General features: G+C 34.2%; 1 protein-coding gene across 1 annotated transcript in view; it reads left to right on the top strand.

The window, feature by feature from the left end:
* Positions 1 to 21,489, top strand: part of LOC150081843 (serine/threonine-protein kinase Tao-like) — a 187,552-nt gene that overhangs the window by 25,123 nt on the left and 140,940 nt on the right. Inside the window, exon 3 of the mRNA XM_090380340.1 lies at positions 16,810 to 16,881. Coding sequence (XP_090236466.1) covers positions 16,810 to 16,881 — 72 coding nt within the window. The remainder of the gene's footprint in view (positions 1 to 16,809; positions 16,882 to 21,489) is intronic.

The raw sequence follows: 21,489 nt of genomic DNA, 5'->3' as shown, positions 1-21,489 counted from the left end.
AGATAGGCTTCAGAAGTTACAAGAGTATCAAGAGGCAGGTCCATTGACATCTAGATAGAACAGTCCTTAATGTAATTATTTAGAAATGCAATGGAGACCTGAGATTTGTGCTTTATTTAAGAGGTGTTGACAAAGTTGCTCTGCCAATAAATTTTTCTTTGAACAGTGCAGAGGATCTTTTACAATGCATCCAAGGAGCTAAATTATTTTCTAAACTAGATTTAAATTCCAGGTACAGGGAGTCCTCAATATGTATTGTAGTTATGTTCCTAAAAAGCATGAATTATAATGAAATGATGTATATCAGACATAGATTTTCCATTGAACTAATGTATTATGTGAGAGAGATACATTCCAAACCAACTAAAAAAAATCCGAATTTATATGGAAGTGTATAGGTATGTGAGTAGGAAATACTTATTTTATTGTACACTAAACTGTAGTAAAGTGTAATTCATTGTAATTGCTAAATAATAATTAGAAAATACAATGAAATTATTAATAAAACATAAAAATAATTTTTTTTTATTATTCTTCCTATTACAATTGCTCCTCCTCAGCACTTGAAGTTGCTGCAACTGTAGGTGTAGTTCCTGCTACTTCTGTGACTAGCTTTGAAGTTGAGGTTCTCTGGCTTTTTTCTTGAAGGAGAAGTCTAATTTCATCTGCTTTCCACCATGAATTTTTGCATCATAAATTTCACAATAGCAAGACAAACTATCATTTGTGAGTCATGTTACCTTAGCAGGATTATCAGGCAGGTGATCACAACTCTGCACAATGCTTGTTAATTCATCAGCAAGGTTAAAAACATGCGTAAGATTCTTTATTGTTAAGCTGTTTTCTGGTGTTGGGCCTGTTTCTTCGTTCCATGGTCTCTTCATGAAATGACTGCCTGTTCAGTTTAGCTAATTCTTCATTACTTAAGGGCTGTGCGAGTGACTCAAGCAGCTCTCTAACATCCTCCTCCTTAACATTATCGAAAACCTGCCTTGCCAAAGACACCAGCTCCCCATGAACTTCTTTAGAAGTTTCAAAACCAGTGAAGTCATGCACAGCTTCAGGATAAATGTTCTAAAACTGTTCATACACCTAACTGTCACTTCATTCTATGCCTCACCATTAATGTACACTGCATCCCTGATAAAGCTCTTCCAATACTCCTGAACAGTTGGTTTTCCTTCACTATCAGTCTCATGGATTAGCTTTCTAAATTTTCTTCTTAAATAGTAAGCTTTAAAATTTGCTATGACACCTTGGTCCATAGGCTGAATGAGTGAAGTAGTTTGTGGTGGCAGAAACGCAACTTTATGTTTGGATACACAGCTTCAAAGTGGATGTCATGGGCTGGGATATTATCCAACAACAGAAGAATCTTAAACGACAAATTTTTATGTTAGCAATAAAGTTTTAGTTCAGGAACAAGACTTTTTACAAATCAATAACAGAAAGTTTTGCCTCGTAATCCAATCCTTTCGCTGGGATTTCCAGGTCACAGGGAGGCGAGATTTCACATAATTTTTCTTGGCTCCAGGATTCTCACTGTGATACACGAGTAGTAGCTTAAGCTTCTTTCCTCCATTTGCATTCTCTCCCCCCCCCCCAAGCAAAAATGTTAAGCAGTCTTTTGAGGCCTTAACCCCTGGAGCAGAGCACTTTTTTTCATGCATTGAAATGTATGTTTTGAATGGCATTCTCATACAGGCCAGTTTCATCCACATTAAAAACTTGTCTAGAGTCATAACCTCCTTCCTCTAAAATCCTAGACAAAGTCTGTGCAAATGCAGATGCTCCTTCAGTGTCTTCACTTGCTGCCTCACTCTGTAGTCTCACATTTTTAAATCTATGACGGGACTGAAACCAGCCTCAACTCTCACTAAAAGTTTCACTTGCTGAAGCTAAACATTCTCCCTCACTTTAACAAAATCATAAAGACTTGAGGGCCTTCTCCCGAATAAGAGCAAAATTTCCTGGAGTATTTTGCTTGTGCAAATCTTCAAGCCACGTTGAAAGCACCTTCTCCATTTTTTCCATAATGTTACTCCTCTGCCAGGTAATTTTAATTTTAGAATGTTGGATTATACACTACTTTTCTCATATCTCCCCTGCATTTTTGATAATCATTCGCACTGTTGTTGGCAGTAAGTCAAGACATCGAGCAATATCAACAGCTCTTTCACCACTTCTACTTTGCTTAATCACCTCTGTTTTAACATCTAAAGTCACATTATATTGCTTTTTCCCTGCACTAGGCAACTTTCTTGAATATTTTCTACTCATGATGAAGAATTAGTGAAATATTTTTGAATATATATTCACAGCGCCTCTTCACTCACGAAAACAATGTGGAACTGGACATTGTGAGTACAAAAGTGGCGCTATGTGATTTCACGGACCTACTGCTCATTGTTCTAGGAAGTTCTATTGTTTATTTTCTAGAATTTACTATTTATTTATTACTTACATTTTTATTTCATTATATATTCTCTAAAATTATGATTTAGTACTGTATAGTACACAGTAATGGCTATACAGTTTTGTAAAATTTATTTGTATTTAATATGTACTTATTACTGTACTTATGTTTTGATACATATTGTATCAAAACATAAGTACAGTAATAAGTACATATTGTATCAAAACATAAGTACAGTAATAAGTACATACTGTATATAAAATGTAAAAATATAAGTATATTTTTACATTTTATATACAGTATGTAATTCTGAATTTAAATACAGAAGGAGAAAGAGAAGATTCGAGGGAAATATACACGTACGTTCTTGTTCAAACAACATGTGTGAATATATACGATATGTATTGAGTTTACCCCCCTAATTAATCAAAGACGTATATTGGGGTGCCATATATCGAGGAACCTCTGTATTACCAGATCCAATTATGTCTAGAAGATGGAAACATTTTGCCTTCTTGACAAGTTATCACAGGCACTCAAAGTTCAGCCCAAACATTACAAAATCTAATGAATATTGTATTAATATAGTTAGGGAAGGATGTTATGTGGTTGTTTTCCATTAAGATTATTACTAAATATATTACCATTCTTATACCACGTGAGATTAATAATATAGTCTATTAAGCTATTCGCCTAAACTACTGTACATAAGATAATATTTCAGGTATCTTAAAAAACAGTGGTAAAAAACAAAGGCAGCCTTCCTTTCTTGGATATCCTGTTCACAAGAAAACTGCAGAGCTATATATGGAAGTTTACAGGAAGCCCACTGATATTGGAATCATATTAGATTACAAATCCTGCCATCCTTTCTCAACAGAAATTGGCGTTCTGAAGTCCCTCATCCTAAGAGCTCACAGAATCTGTAATGAACAGTCTACAACAGGAAATGCAAGTAATAACCAGGCTTGCCATGAAGAACGGATTTCCTGTACACATTATCAAAAAAAAAAAAAAAAAACCCATAGAAGACGCCTCCAAAATCACCACACAACCCCAACCCAGCAAGGATAGGAGAACATCTGTATGAATACCATACATGCCATCAGTCAAAACTAAAATAGCTAAAGAAGGTCAAAAATTTGCTATCTTCACCTTCTTCAAAAGTTCAGCCTCCATCAAGCAGATCGTAAAACAATAGTCCAACAACCCCGACAATTCTAGAGGTTCTATCTATAAAACGGACTGTAGGTGTGTGGGCAAATACATAGGAGAATCATACAGAATCATACAATGCAGAATAAAAGAACACACATAAAAGGTGTACAATGTGGGAGAGTTCTACAGTCTGACACAGCCCTTCATGCTCTCCAGTGTGGTGACACTTGTGAATTTGTGAACATGAGAATCCTTTCTACAGATGGGCAGTACAGCAGAAGGAAATTCAAAGAAGCCTTTCTCATGAAAATATTTGCAGTTTAGCCGTCAATAGAAAACAGGGAGTAGAGTTCAACCCATAATATTTTAATCTTTTTAAAAAGAAAATAGAAGTAGAAATAAGAAACCAGGAAAAGAAAATAGGCCACTTGTCTGGAGGAGTAACTTACATACAACCCCTTCCAGACCACCAGAACCAGCCTGTAAACCAATTCTGATGTCGATTGTAGGAGTGTAAAGGTCACAATAGGATTCCACTACACAAAGGTGCTAGGATAGAAAACCAGAGTAGGAGAGCAAAGGTCACCTCAGGAGTCCATTAGACCAGAACCCTGGATCGAAGATAAAAATCCTGGCACAATTCTATTGGCCAATGGAATTTAATCCCTCACCTATAAATCAACTGCTGGCATGCCTCTTGTCTGTATGCACATCAGGTTTCTGGGAGCATCAGCAAGAGGAGCCTGTCAGCTGGTAAGAATTTAATTTCTGTATTTACTTAACTTAAAATCTGGTTCTATTGTAACAATAACCCAAGCATAGAATTGTGTATTTGCAAATTGTAATTGTAATATTGGTAATTGTAAGCTTAATATTGATAATTGTAATTGTAATATTCATAATATTGATAATTTTAAGTTGAATATTATAATTGTAATATTGGTAATTGTATTCAGATTTGTAACCCTTTCTATTTTTATTTCCTCTATTCACCTAAACTAATACTATACATAAGGTATACATACTTTATGTATAGTAGTAATAGTTTAGGTGAATAGCTTCAACTATATTATTAATTTCACATGGTATATGAGTGGTAATTACAATAAGGTCGATGTATTTTTTTAGGTGCGGTCTCCACACTTGAACACAGTATTCCAAGTGTGGTCTAACAATAGTCTTATATAATGGGATTATGACATCCCTATCTCTACTAGAAAATGTTTGAGAAATCATCGACAGGACACCATGGGAATTCCTTGCAACCTGTCTACTATGCTCGGAGAACTTCATGTCTGACCATATCGTAACTCCCAAGTCCCTTTCTTCCACTACTGACTTTATTTCATCTCCACCAAGTGTAGTGTATAAGTTATTTTGCAGTTACTATTCCCCAGGTGTAAGATTTTGCTGAATTAAAGCATACCTGCTACTTTTCTGACCATCCCTGAAGTCTATTTAGGTCACTCTGAAGATCTATTTGGCAGTGATCATTAACTTCTCTACCAATCTTACATCATCTGTAAATTTAGACATTATGCTCTCTATCCCTTCATCGATGTAATTTTCAATACTGATCCTTCATCAATACTGATCCTTGGGTAACCCCAATTCTGAGGAATAACTATTTATTTCAATCCTCTGCCTCCTCCCCTGAAGCCATCCTGCTATTCATCTAAGAATTTTCCCAACCTATTCCAGCTTATAAAGTAACCGCTCACATGGGACTGAGTCAGATGGTATGCTGAAATCTAAATGAACAATGTCGAAATTATTCCCTAAATCCAGCTCACTAGTGACCCTGTCAAAATAGCTAACCAGATTTGTTAATCATGATTTTCCCTTAACAAAACAATACTGTGTAACCTTCAGAATTCCATTTCTATCAAAATGATTCTGAATTTCACTCTTGATCATCTCCATTTTCTTTGCTACTGAAGTTAGACTGACCTCTTAGAACCACCCTTATATATTTGAGATACATTGGCAATTTTCCAATCCAATGGAAATTCTCCAGAGTCCAGTGGAGTTCTGAAAATTAGCCTTAATGGTTCAATGCTGCCTCACTTTCTCCCTTAAAATTATAGGGTATATGCCATCAACCCCAGGAGCCTCATTCGCCTGTCAGCTCAAAAGTTTTTTTCATTAAATAATCATGTGAAATTTCATTATCATTAATTGCATATTTTTCAACTCCCATAATTTCTCATTAGCATGAAGGATTTTTCTTCTATAAATATTGATGCAAAATAACTGTTGAATTTATCTGCAACGTCAGCTGGGGTATCTAATACTATCTCGTGTCCATTACATATGGGTCAAATCTGGTTTGTTGTCTTCTTCTTCTTTGTATATTTATATATGTGAAGAATTCCTTATCCCCACCCCATCTCAATCCGCCTTTACCAGCCTAACCTTTTTTGTGGCACTGTTACAGATCAGTTTGTAGCTGTTATAGGCTTCAGTATTTTTTATTGCTTTGTAACTTTTCTATGCTGTCTTTTTCTGCTCAAGTAATCTAGCAACTTTATTATTCATTCAACTTGGAATCCTCCTCATGGAGTATTTTTTTTTTAATGATATTATTTATTATTATTAGCTATATGGTACAAGGAAGTCTGAGGCTTAATGCTGCACCAGCCAAAAAAAAATTTCTGAATTACCCTGAGAGAGTGTCAGAAGTAAAAGGGGAACCACCAAGAAAAAGAAGAATGATGATATCCAGCTCAGGACACTGGGTGTGCCAAGCCCATACTCACTAGATATGCCGACCGGGCTAGCCGAGTTGGTAAAGTACCTGCCCGGCAACCCAAAGGTCGCGGGTTCGATTCCCGCCTCGGGCTTGGATCAAAGTACTGCAAAAGGGAGATGCAATATGGCCACAGAAGCCGATGCGCCAACAACTACCAAATCAAAAAAAAAAAAAAAAATGTTTTAAAGGAATACCATAATTCAGTTGTATTCAATCTCTGTGAGATAAGAGTTAATAGAGGCCATGTAGCACTTTAAGTCATAATTTCCTTTCCTGAAATTTGAACCCATTCCTTTAACTATTGCTGCCTCTCTGCTCATCGCTCACCGTAGAACTCTGTGATCACTTCCTGTTATTTGTTCCTGTACTATCAGCCCTATTATGTCCTCTGGTTCATGGGTGATGATCAGAGTTAGAATATTCTTTTCCCTAGTACTTTCCTTGACATTGATACAAATAACAATCATCTGGTTGATTTAAAAATTTTGTCCCCCATGTGAAGTTTCCTTCCCATTTGTTCCAATCAATCAGAGGCAAATTGAAATCAGCTGCAATAAGACATTCACACTTACTTTCCCATTCCATTTGCATGTAGAGGCTGTTATCATAATCTTCACAATCACCCGGCCTGTAGATTACTCCCCCTCTCATTATACCTTTGCTTCCAGCTCTCTCACACCATACAGATTTTATACTAGTATACGAAACATCTGAGACTGGGAAAGCTTTTTTTGTGCTCGGACTGCTTTTGATAAGAAGCATGACCCCACCACCCCTTCTACTACTCTAACCTTCCTAAATATATTGTACATACTGTATTGAAACTTATTGTCTCCTATTTCTGGGTAAGCCCTATTATGTCAGCGTTACTCATCCTGACCAGCAGCTCTAATTCACTAATTTTTATTTACGACACTTCTGACATTACTGTATAGACAGTTAAGACTAGTGTTCTTGTATAGTTAACTACCCTGACACACCCCTTGAAGGTATTTAAGCTTGCTTCCCTGGCATTAGCTACCTGCTCATTTTAAACTTTTCTGCCCTCAGAACTTGTTAATGTGATCTGTTGCAGTAACAAACAAGAACTCTTGAGGTATGTGGAAGTGTTACTTTGACCAATATCAGATAAATGTGTAGATAAAAGTGTCCCCCCCAAACTAGCAGTTTTTCTGATCCTTTAAGGTATTCTCAACAATACTGGTAATAACTCTTGCACCACCTTTGTTTAAATGCTTCCTGTCTCTACAAAACAGATTCTTTCTACCTACGAGTTCCAGCCAAGCTGATAAAAATTTTCCTCCAAAAGCCTTGCAGAGTCCTTCAAGTATTGAGTTAATCCAGAAGGCTTTTAGCATATAATCCCTCCTATTGTGCCTGGGCAGAATTGCAGATAGTCATTCTGACCTAACTTGTGGCATTTCTTTGGCATGGTCCTATATTTGTCTAACAAATCTTCGGATTATGTGTTTAATATCATTAGTCTCCACATGAATAATAATGTTCTCTTTACCCCACCTTAAAATTGAACAATCGCTTGGTGACATCATTAATTGTTGCTCCGGGCAGACATACCCTGATTGTAGTCACCTATCCTTATTACAAAAATATTTCCCAATGGAGTCTCCTGATAGAACTAAGTCCTTTTGAACCAGAGCAGTTTGCACTTGATTATTCGGTTCTTGGGCTCTAATCAGGAGTGCATCTCTTTGGTAGGTTGCTATAGTCTAGTCCCCGATGAGCCCCCAGTTAAATTATTCTCGAGGGCAAGCACCTGTGCTTTTTCAGTGACTCAAATTCTTCTAGAATTTGAGGTAAACTCTGTACTACGGTGACAGAGAAAGGAATTGCTAGATGAGCTATGATTATCTGCTAGGTCGACCTTGGAATATGTGCCATGAGTCTGGCCCAAAATCCCAACAGCCCAGTATCTCAACAACATCTACTATATTGTAAAAATATATGAATATAATTCTATATATTTATTAATTTTTAGTAACTAAATATTTACCTTATTAGATTAATTTTGTATAGAAAGAATATAAAAAATAACAATTTTAACAACAAATACCTCTTTCAATTTGATGATCATGTTTTCTGTTACAAAAACAGTTTTAAAATACGATCAGCAAATAAAAATGACTTAATTTTACTTTATCTATATATTTAATACGGAAGCTGGTTTCTTTTGACAGTCAGTGTGGATGATAGGCTTAATCGATCGGGCAGGAAGTGGTCTCAAATTGAAGATATTTCTTCCTAGGTGTGCACAAAGTTGTTAAAATTTAAAAATTCCGATTAGTTTTATTTTACAGAATGGATCAGTTTTGTACTACAAAATGAGAATAGTTCAACATTTATTTCATAGATGGAGCCACATGAAGATGTTAACTGTTAAACAAACAGTTGTCATAAGTTGAAAAGGCATTTTTTTTCCCTGATTAAAATTTGCATGTTCGGATAATCGTGTCCTTTGTTCTGGAAAAATTAAAAAAAATAAATAAATAAATAAATAAAATAAAACAATAATAATAAAACTCTACTACCTATTGCAAAATTTTCACAATGGGTACAGCTAGCTGTAGCTGTTGTGTACAGGCCTAACCCATTTGGTCTCAAATTGAAGATATTTCTTCCTACGTGTGCATAAACATGGGAAAATATAAAAATTTCGAATAGTAAAAAATCTGAATGGTTTTATTTTACAGAACATGCCAATTTTCTCTACTAGCGCTGCCTAACTTAAAAGAAAGAATAGTTTTATTTTACAGAAATAAGAAATGAGAAAGGATTCAACATGCACTGACTTACCTGCTCATGACCAAACACGTGTTACATTTCTTTAGGACAGCTAGAGGAAAACTCTGCTACCAATTGCGAAATTTTCGCGAGGAGTACTGCTAGTATTGCATTTAATTGGTAATTTTTTAAGTCAAATTTTGGTATTTGTATAGGGTGTTTGAGCAGTAATTATAGTAAATAATTAATTTGAGTAGTAATTAATGATTTTCCCTACTACTGAAGTTAGACTGGCCAGTCAGTAATTTCCTGTTACTTATGTTCGAATTTACACCAATCCAACAGAATCCTTCTGTCCAATGATGCTCTCATAACTAGCCTTAATGGTTCAATGCACTCACTTGCCGCCTCCTTTAAGATTATAGAGTATATGTCATCAAGCACAGGAGCTTTACTTGCCTATAGGATCGAAAGTTCTCATTAAATAATCATTTGAAATTTCAACATCATTAATTACATTTTTTTCAACTTCACTTCCATTATATCTCATTGACACAAAGGTTTTTTTTTTTTTATATAAATATCGATGCAAAGTAACTGTTGAGTTCACCTGCAACTTCAGCTATGTTATCTAATACTATCCTATGTCCATTATATAAGGTTCCACTCTGATTTGTCCTTCTGTTCTTTGCATTTATATATGTGAAGAATTCCTTAACTGCACTCTTTGCTCTCTTCTTTATTCCTTATCCCCACTCTTTACTCTCTCCCAGTCTCAGTAAAGGTATTATAGTGAAAATTATACTTTGCTGAATAAAAAACGTCTTTCTCCTTCAGAAAATGATGGACATAATTCAACCATGGAAGACTAACATGGAACAGAACATCAGTGTTCTGCAAATTTTTTCCAAAATAAGAAATTGCCTGATTCCAATGAGATTTTAGAAGATTAACTTGAGTCGGAAATTAATGAAATACTTTTGATTATTTTTGCTACAAAAGTTCAAAGCCTAGAAAATATGGACTGAGATTGTCTATGATTATCTCAGTACAATAGTACCAGAATAGAATCCGAAAGGGCATTTTCTACCACTAATCAAATAATGTATGTACCAAAATTAGATCCATTTTAAATGATCATTCTATTGATTGCTTTTGTTTCTTAAGAGCTTGCTTTATTCGGACAGGTAGTGTGGATGATTAAACATAACTAAACTTTGCAATAACAATATGTATTTTTTTGTTTTTAGAATAACTGTATTTTAATGATTTTTTTCAGACTATTTATTATTGCAATAAAAGTTTTTTTAAAACATGAATAATTCAAATAATTACAGTACTTGTTTTTTTTCCTTACTTGATTGCACCTAATTGTCATCAAAATTTATTGAGAAAAACATTTGTTTTTGGAATACCGGTATCTCGATTTCATAAATTAAAAATACCGAAATAAAAGTATTAAGATTTTGACCGGTATTGTAAGCCCTAGTTTAGACTTCAGATTTCATTGTGGATATATTTTTATTAATCCACATATGAAATTATATTTGGAATAATCTGAGATATTGAATTAATGAGGATATAACATGTTTTTTTTTTTTTTTATTATTATATTAATCACAGCCGGTGCTAGAAGTATAGTAAATAAATTAGAGGAATTTGAAGTATTGGTTAGGGCATCAAATAGATATTGTGTGGGATATCAGAGGCATAGTGCCATATAGATATAGAATTGTGAAATTTGAATGTGAACAGTACAATATTTGCAGAAAGGACAGGAGGGAGTTGGTGGAGTTATGCTCTTAGTTAGGAAGCACACAGACTAAAGCAGTGCACCTGGTTGACATAAGTGGCCAGTGTAATGTTGAGTCAATTTATAAGTACTTTAAAAACAGAAATGAAAATAGATGTGTGTTTTAAGCCAAATAACTGTAATGAGTATAATGAAGAGCTATGCAGGCAAATAGTGGGCCAGTAATTCAGTGTGTTGTATGAAACGAACTTACCACAAGTTGACTGGAATGTGTAGACTATAGCACAGTGGCAGTTTTCCATATGACTGTTTTCCATATGAGCATGTTAGAGAGATGAGAGAAAGTGGTACTCTTGATGTAATTATTAGCAGTGACTTTTCCTGCATTAAGAATTTGCAGATACAAAAACCACTAAGTAGCTAGGAATCCCCATTCCTGGGTGGTAAAGGGAAAATTAACTGGGAAGGTAATCATGTTATTTCTGATATGGGGTTGTCTATATTCTTGAATGCAACTCTTGATGATTTGATAAGCGAATTCGAAATCATAATTGTTGAGGTTAAGAATGTTTCTGACTTTAACTGACACACACACACACACACACACACACACACACACACACACACACACACACACACACACACACACACACACACACACACACACACCTGTGCCCCTTTGCAAAGGTAACATCTTGGGTCAACCTCATGGCTGGGCAGGCCTACTTCCAATTTTAAGGAGAGCTTTTCCTCCAGATCAACGTACTCAATATGAGTAACCAAGTTTCACCCTTGCTTGCAGAATTCTTCATGGCTAAGTTGTTGCTGGCTAGGTTTGTTGATGATATGCTCGTAATTTTGAATCAAGGCAGAGATAAATTCAACAAATTCCTTATCCAGATTAATGATGTCCACTCTGATTTCTTTTTTTTTTTTTTTTTTACTTTGGAACTAGAACAGCACAACATCTTACCATTCCTTGACATACTCATTACGAGGGAGAGCTCCTCTTTCAGTATTGGGGTCTACTGAGAATCCACTGACACTCACACCATTCTGAATTTCTGGAACCTTAAGTCTTAAGATGCTCTAGGTCTCTCATAATTGTTTCTGGAGAGTTTCTAGAAGTATGTACTACCCAACGCAGTACATGCCAATATCAACAGACACATTTAAAAATTCAGTGACACCCCCCCATTACCTTTTTTCCAACCTCAGATGCTGTCCCGAGAAATATTTTAGTTCCTGTATGCAACAGGCACCTCACTTTGGTACCCCCCCCCCCCCCCCCACCCCCCATCATGTTCAGACTTCTGCTTAGCACCAGGAAGTCCCAAAGACTCCAGGACAGATTTCCTAAAACTAGAAGCGATCCAATCAATGGTCACTACAGAATCAAAACAGACAAGCCAGAGCCACTCAGCATACCACAGCTTTCCCATAAGGCGATTCCAGACCATGACTTTAGGAAACTGCAATTGTTGAGAGTATTCAGTTCTCACAGACATATGACATGGACGGTCGAGTCATCCTGTCAAGTTGTTCCCTGGAAATAAATGTGTGTTGAGTGCAGTTTTTAAATTACCATGTTTCAGTTGGTTGTATTAGTTCTGTTATTCAGCATGTATTTCTAAGGTTGGTACTACCATATAGTTATATATAGTTAATTTTTTTTTTACTTAAATCCATACACTGTGATGGATGTTCTGACTTTTATACTTCTTGCATGTTAGCCTGTTGTCCTAGATGGTGAATTTGGAATGCCTTCCTCATCTGATTAGCACTGCCAAGCAATCTGTGTCTAGCATTTCTGCAACCAGTGTACCTCATGCTGTACATTGAGTTGCCACTTAATGAGGTGTCTACCCTTTTATTCAAATGGAATGCTTCTTCAATAACAGCATCACATATTTGTACCACACAGTGTGAATGAAGTAGGGATGTTGCTTCATGCTGTGCCATGTTGGAATGTGTGAAAGATTAAAGTGACTTCAAATGTGGCATGGCACTGGCACCAGTATGGTTATCTCAGAAGTGAGCTATTTCATGTTCATCAAGATTGTACCGTATAATCAAATGCCAAATAATGTCCAGGTGTGATCCTGTGGTTGGAAACAGTTTGCTGATTTGAGAGAAGGGTGGACACTGACAAGACGTGCAGGGTAACAGAAAGGCTACAATCAGTCAAATAACAATCCACTACAATAGTGGTAACTAAAGAGGCATTTCAGAATACAGGTTAGTTCCGAACTTTACGAGTTAATTTGTTCCTAGTGCGTGCTTGTAAAGCAAAAACTCATAACGTGGGAATTTATTTCCCATGTATATAATGCTAAAAATAGGGGTTACATTCTCAACAATGAAATTAGTTGGCTAATTAGTTTGTTTAAACAATGATTGATTTATCCAAAGAAATGAAAATGTAGCCTGTAAAATCAAGCAAATTATAATAATGAAGAAATTATTTATGACTTTACAAATGTTTTAAAGAATGTTTATTCTTCATCATTGACTAAATGCACACTCGTTGATCACTGATTATGGCTGAACACTAGGTTTGTTTCACATCGTCTTCAGAAATGCTTCAAGAGATGTTTGTTTCCAAGATAATCTTCTCTTTTCTTTATAAATAGCATGCATAAACATATTTTAACAGAACATACAAATTGCAACTAACACAATTTGCGTGGAGTAACAAGTTTATGAAGCTTAAAAAAAAAAAAAAAAAAAAAAAAAATGAAGAGAAGATTCTGAAAATTTATTTATGTTTTTATATGATTGAAGATTTCAGTGAATGGGAACTCATTTCACTGTAATGTAAAAAACCACAATTCCAGCTATTGGTATTTTTGCAAATGCAATAAGATCGAGTTTTCCACCCATTTATAATTGCTTGCACTAACAGAAAAGCCCAATAAACTGGAAAGTGCAAATTGTTTTTATTGTTTTATGATCGTGACCTCCAGAAATGTGCTTTAGAAAAATATCACAAAGGCATCAAAATTGATTCTTATAACAGAACATATGATAATGATGAAAGTGTTGTGTATTTTAATGATTTGAATTGGTGACTAATACAATTTACACTATAAAAACAACTTTTCAGAGAGTTATATAGCGAAAATTTCAACTTCTGAAGTTGTGGAACGAATTACCAAAAAACAATGTGTTATTGGGTTCACATTATGATATTTTCACAATACGATGGTGTCTCTGGAATAGATTAATATTGTAAAGCAGGGTACACTGTATTCATTTTTTACAATTAATGTTCATATTTTCGGTTTTGTTGATATTTGAAAAAAAAAAAAAAAAAAAAACTCGTAAACCCGTAACAGTGAAAACTCATAAAGCAGGAACTGCCTGTACCTTGTCATAGAAATAGCCAAAACTTGAAATACCTATATCAAGTATTAAAAACACTGACATCGAAGAGCAGCCATTTACAACTAATATAAGAGCAAGTCATCAACTTTTAATTTTGCAATTCAAAGCATTAAAATGGAAGGGCCTTAAATGTGGCTGAAAGGGTTTGGTTGAAATTGCAAGTTGCTTTGTGCATTATGTTGAAAAGAAGGTTGAACCTGAAATGAAGCTCCACATTTTAATAACTCTTCTAGACAGAATATAACCTTAAATATGATACTGGCATTCTTTGATACATTCATGCAGGGCACTTCACAACTAATGAGCTTAGATTTGTGGTACCAGGTCATTCATACATACCTTGTGATTTTACTGATGTTGAAAACTTGAAGAAAATAAGTCTTCACAAGTGTTAATTATGTGAATCATTAAATTATGCAGGAAAACTAACCCCTTGGACATACTGTTGATGATTAGGGATGACTTCAAAGATGTGTGTACTGCAGATTCACATAATAAAGTGGCAAGTTCAGGGTGCCAAATTTTTGGAAAGAAAGGTTTTTGTTTTTAAACACATTGGAGAAGGGGTTTGACATCAAACCCAACAGGAGCCATATTTCATGTCCTTGCAAGAAGAGCCATGGTAAGAATTATGATGCCGATAATTTAACATTTCATCTGTGGCCATTTCGTACAAATACAGTAAAAACAAATACAGTAGAACAAATATAGTAACCTTGCAAGTTATATCCCTGCAATTCATAATAGGTACTTGAGTGCCTTTATTCCTGACCAGTAGGCTGATGTGCAGCAGTTGTCATTGAAGATGATGGTTAGAACTTGCTTGGTGACTAATCTGTATGACTCTTCAGCACTCCAACTTCACATTTAAGTGAAACTTATTTTTTACTACTTCTATTATTATTTTCAATCATTTCTGTTATTTTTTGCATTACATTGGAGTATAATGTAATTTAACATAGGTCATAAGCCAGGCTGTCAACTGTTATGACAACGTGAATTAATTGTAATTATTATATAATTAATATATTTGATAATTGAGAGCTATTAAGTGCTCGATAATTCCTATATTCTATTATATTATAAATCAACAGGGATTACCTTTATTTTAGATATAGGAAGCTTCTTTTCCAACTCTCCTAGTCCAATTTGCTAATAATTCTTGAGGATGGCGATATCTATTTTGTAAACCAGGTGGGACATCTTCCCCACTGTTACAACTGTAGTGTTCAGACCGTGCGGTCTCAACAATGAGCGCTCAGGACTGCTGTCTTCAAACACCATACTTTTGGCAGCAAGGAAACCATTACTTGGATTGGCATAAAATTAGATTTTTGAGGTCTAAACTGTTTAATAAATATGGACCGATTATTTCTTTTGGTCCTATAGCTGGACTTTAGAGTTAAATTTAGGGGGTCTAATAAAATTGGATATGGGGGAAGGAATGTAGAGAATAATCCCCCCCCCCATATCCAATTTTATTAGACCCCTAAATTTAACTAAAGTCCAGCCATAGGACCAAAAGAAATAATCGGTCCATATTTATTAAATAGTTTAGACCTCAAAAATCTAATTTTATGCCAATCCAAGTAATGGTTTCCTTGCTGCCAGAAGTATGGTGTACTTGTTGAGACCGCACGGTCTGAACACTACGGTTCTAACAGTGGGGAAGATGTCCCACCTGGTTTACAAAATAGATATCGCCATCCTCAAGAATTATTAGCAAGTTGGACTAGGCGAGTTGGAAAAGAAACTTCCTATATCTAAAATAAAAGTAATCCCTGTTGATTTATAATATATAATTAATATAAAAGTAATATCATTTTAGGTTAATTGAGACCAGAAAAGACTTAACTGTATTCCGTAGTTTTTAAGAAATAAGAGAAACAGGATTGAAAAACTCTAAACCACTTTTTCTCAAAACTTGATTTTAGTGCATGTGCTATTGTAATGGGCTCATATGTAGTGTGAATGGATACAGAAAATAAAATCTTATTAGATAGTATGAATCAGAGCTGAAATACTCAATATGTTCTACGTTGATAATAATATTAGTAAATTAATAAGAGGGGTTTACCTCAATATAGTACGTGGAACACTTCCGTATGATACCCTCCAGAAATTAAAACGGAAAAAACGAAAAAATCGACAACTTACCGGTACATTAAAGTAAAATATAAATAATTAAAGTAAAATATAAATAATTAAATAATCAATTTAACACAATTCAAAATCAATTCAAAACAATTAAAATTCAAATTAACGCAATTAAAAGAATCTAACGAAAATATTCAAAACGATTTTCGATTGAATATTTTCGTTAGATTCTTTTAATTGTGTTAATTTGAATTTTAATTGTTTTGAATTGATTTTGAATTGTGTTAAATTGATTATTTAATTATTTATATTTTACTTTAATTATTTATATTTTACTTTAATGTACCGGTAAGTTGTCGATTTTTTTCGTTTTTTCCGTTTTAATTTCTGGAGGGTATCATACGGAAGTGTTCCACGTACTATATTGAGGTAAACCCCTCTTATTAATTTACTAAGAAAATAAAATCTGCAATTTTTACAAATATATTTTACTGTGTTTTCTTTTAGGCTAGAAATGCAATTACTAAGGAAGTGGTTGCAATCAAAAAGATGTCTTTTACTGGAAAACAGTCGGCAGAAGTAAGAATATTTAAATTTTTTTTAAAAAATTAAAGATAACACCATACATTAGTATAATTAAATCCTTGGAGTGGAACCATAAAGCAATAGTAATATTAATTGCAATTTTTTGATTTCAGGCAGCACAAATTCTGCAGTGAAATAATACATGTAGTAGTTTGACAAACATGCAATTAAAAATGTTTGATATAAGGGTAACTAATGGAATATTGCATATGGGGTGTTGCAGTTTCTAAATCATGGCAGGTGTGTGCTAAAATTTAAAGTGTGAAAAGATGCTCTATTAATAAACACCATAAAGGAAACATACAAACCACAATGCAAACTAGTTTGAAGCTTTCTGCTAGGTACTAACATGCATTAAAGCAAAATTGTCTTGCATATTCTGCTGCTACAAACTAGATCAAGTAATAATAAAAAAATATATATATACAATTTCATTGCAGTGAACAGTTCAGTAATAACTTAAATTTATTCTGACTGCACTATTGTTTTTTTGTTTACCCTTTTTATATTCAGTAAATTTCACACTGTTCATATGTCCATATGTGTTTCCCAAATTTTTACACATGTTACAAATGCCAAGTTTCACTTCTGTTATGAGTGATACTAATGAAGAATACAGATGACAATTGATAAAGGTATATAGTCTCTTTTAGTTTGGAAATAAAATTTATAAAATGTTGAACAATCCTTTAACCATTTTTCTTTTTCATACTTTCCTGGAAGAGTTCAAATATAGTATATATTTTACCAGCTGAGCTATACTGGCTTTATTACTAGTGTCCATCGACTACACTAAAACTTAATTCTAAACAGTTGTTCAAAATGTGAGAGCTTGTTAAAGAATCCAAAACAGAACTCTTATCTTGCAACTTCATTTTGAAACATCCGTTTCAGCCTCCGTAGCCAGGTGGGCAGGAGCAGCAGTGCATAGCACATGCTTCTTGATTAGACCGGGTTTCGAGCCCATGCCCACCAAATACGGAAGATGTGGAAAGGTCAGGGAATGACCACTGCATATCCCTGGAGCAATATGGCCTTAGTTGCTAATGCTCCTAAATAACAAACAAAACAAACATCTGTTTCATTCACTATAGAAGTCTTACTGGCCTTTTCATTTTATTTAATTTATTAGTACCTATCCTTAGTTTCAAATGCGAATGAGTTCCAAACTTTTGCAGAATAAAAAAAAATAGTTCTCATTAAATCACATCAGTGAGGAACCTCACAAATGATTAATATCTAAATAAATAATGACAACTTCTCTTTACTAGATGGAAAACTATTCCCTTTATCTTTAGGCAGAAGAACAGTACTGATTTTCATTTATTTTAGATAGGTTAGTCTATTAGTCACTAGTTTCAAAATTTGTTCCATTTCTTTTCTCCACTCTTTCAACTCTTTACTTAATTCACTGCTTTGATAAGCATGGCATGCATCCTCTGGTAGCACAAACAACCAAGTACTGCTGAAAATTAAAATGTTCAGCTAGCAATATGCTCTGTGATGCACGGGAGTGACAATGGGAGAAATACTTAGGGATTAAACATTAATATTTATGTGTAAGCATAAATCATTTTAGCATACATCTTAATTGGAACCATAAAAAGAGTGCTAAGTGAATCCACATTAAGTGGGGGAAATTTTTCTGTAGAATGTAATGTAAATAATTGTAACTGGTAGGTATGACTACTATTTCTGGCGTAATTTCTCATGCTTTCTTCATATAACAATATTAAATATTTAAAAATAAATTTGCAGCCATTGTCAATCAACTGCAGTCTGGAGACCTCCTTAACAAGGAATGATGAGGGAATGGATCATAATCTGTCACGTTGGCCAAGTGTGTGTGTGTGTGGGGGGGTGGCAGGATGGTCATATTTAGCAGTCAGGGGCTTGAAACCCAGTATACTCAAAGGGTCTGTGCTGTGCTATCACACTCCTGCTCCTGTCCACTTGGCTGTGGAGGCCTCCGTAGATAGGTAAATCTATTAGTCACTTGTGGTAATAGGTAAGTCTGTTAGACCACTCAGTTATTGAGGCCTCCAGTGCCCTACTGCTAAATACTGTCAACCTGCCAACCCCTCCCATCCCCCACTGGACCAACGTGGCAGATTATGGTCCATTCCATCAACATGATTTGTTGAGGAGGCCTCCATCCTGCAGTGGATTGACAATGGCTTCCGATTTATTTATTTTTTATTTATATTAAATGTTTATATTTAAGGTTTTAAATATAAAGTTGAAATACATAAATTATATATACAGTAAACATGAATACAGTACATTTTCAATAAAATGCAAGAAAGTTTACTTTAATATTATGGAACCTTATGTATACTGTATTTACACTATTTATAGTAACAGCTTGCAATACTGTTCATTTTCAAATCACTTGGACCACTAAATGGAGTATAAATTTAGCACTCACCAGAAGCAATATTTTTAAAATACAGAATCCTCGCTTTATGATTGGTTCACTGTACGATCAAATCACTTTATGATGGACCTCCATAATAAAATACTGTTCACTGTACGATATGTAGTAAGTGCCGGTGATTACATTTGCTAATTGAATTTTAATTCTATTAAATGCGATTCTAATAAGCAAAAATATGAGGAATATTATCCACAGGCTATAAAAGTAAAGTATAAAGTGCAAATTTACATTTTATTACTTTACCAATTAACAAAATTAAATGATAAGTGAAAATCGGAAGAATATTTTACACAGGTTAAAATAAAAATAAATTTATGCTTACGTACATAGCTTAATTAATACAGTAACATGTGCATACTAACTAATTGATATTTCTGTTCACTGACATTTATTTATTTTTATTTTTTATTTTTTTGGGGTTGTAAAATTTAAAACAGTAAAAAAGATGAGCAAAATTCAATAACAAAGAACATGACCTAGAAATTGCCACTAACATAATACATGCAAGTGAAGATACGAAGTAACAAGTTTACAAAGCTTAAAGTAGGAATGAAGAAAAGATTCTGAAATTTTGTTTTTTAAAAGGACTGAAGATTGCAGAAGATTTCATATAATATGGTGAAACACATTTCACCATAATAACATAAAAACCCACAGAATTCCAGATATCAGTATTATCACAAATGCAATAAGATTGTGTTTACTACCCATTTATAACAGATTGCACTAGCAAAAAAGCCCAATAAACCAGAAACTGAAATTGTTTTTATTGTTTTATGATAGTGACCTCCAGAAATGTGCTTTAGGAAAAAAAAGGCACTCAAAATTGATTTTTATAACCAACATATGATAACGATGAAAATGTAGTGACTTTTAATGATTTGAATTGGTTTTTTGAAATTTGATTCTTTAAAGTGGCCAATTATACTAACCAGTGATTCTGTTAGCGGCACCTACTTATTTCACTTTATGTTGGGCTTACAATTGTCTCAGACTGGGCCACGTGGTCCTTCCTTTCAGCCAGTAGCAGCTTTTGTAAACATGTTGGCCGCATGTTTAGTTTTTGCATCCTTTTAGTTTAAGTGATTTTTTGTGTTGTGCTTTAATCAATATATTGGTTTTAATTAATTTTTTAATCAATATATACAATTTCCATTATAAAAATTGCCTTTTAGAGAGATAAATAGCTTAGTTATATAATGAATTTCAACTTCTGAGTTCTTGGAAAGAACAAAGAACGTGTTATTCAGCAGTTCACATTATGATATTTTCATGATATGATGGTATCTCTGGAACATATTAATATTGTAAGCGGGGATCCACTGTATTCAATTTAGTTTTGAACAAAGTTTTTTTTTTTTTTTTTTGATAGTTTCCAAAGAGAAGTTTTATATATACCATTTCAATAAATTTCAGCTAATTTAGAATGTGTGTGTTTGTGTGTCCCTTTTCAAATACACTGCCGGGCAGAATGATATATAAAGTGTATATTTTTGAAACATGCAAAAATTGGTGCAGTGACTGCTTCAATATATTTCCATCTATACCTGTAAAGACCATAGCAGTTTATAGCTGTGGACATGGAAACTTGTGGCAGTACAAAGCAGCTATAGAAAATTAACATAGGGACAGGGATAAATTAGACTTTACCAGTAATAAATTACCGACCAACTTAAAAATTAACTTTTGGGGCAATAAACAGACGGTTATCAAAATTTTTCCTCCTCATGAATTGGGAGTGCTTTGCAAAATTACTGTTGATTGGAAATTTGAATTGATCATTTCTTTTTTATAAAAGATGCTTCTCAGCATCCAAACACCTCTTATTGGATAGCTTCTCCCAGAGTGTTTGGAGTGAATAGTGCTATTCTGGGGAACAGACCATAGCTATGAGGAAAGGTATCAAAATATACAGAAACTAGCCAAGACGCACCAAGTGAACTGCTCTCTAGTGGGGGACAGCTGTACTTTTACCATAAAAAAAAAGGATCGACAATCCTTAGTATTTTATCATTCTTAGCTATAACAACTGACAGATTATGCTCTGAACATAATTTTAGAGTTCATAACACATTGGTTAAAAACTTTTTTCTTTCTTTCTTTCTTTCTTTTTTTTTTTTGTGACGTTCATCTCTCTCTCTCAGCTTAAGTTTTCTCTTTTTGCA

Source organism: Mastigoproctus giganteus, chromosome 8, assembly GCF_048544385.1.
Source record: "Mastigoproctus giganteus isolate SK-2022 chromosome 8, ASM4854438v1, whole genome shotgun sequence".
Classification (NCBI taxonomy): domain Eukaryota; kingdom Metazoa; phylum Arthropoda; class Arachnida; order Uropygi; family Thelyphonidae; genus Mastigoproctus; species Mastigoproctus giganteus.
This window is presented reverse-complemented; position numbering and strand designations above follow the sequence as displayed.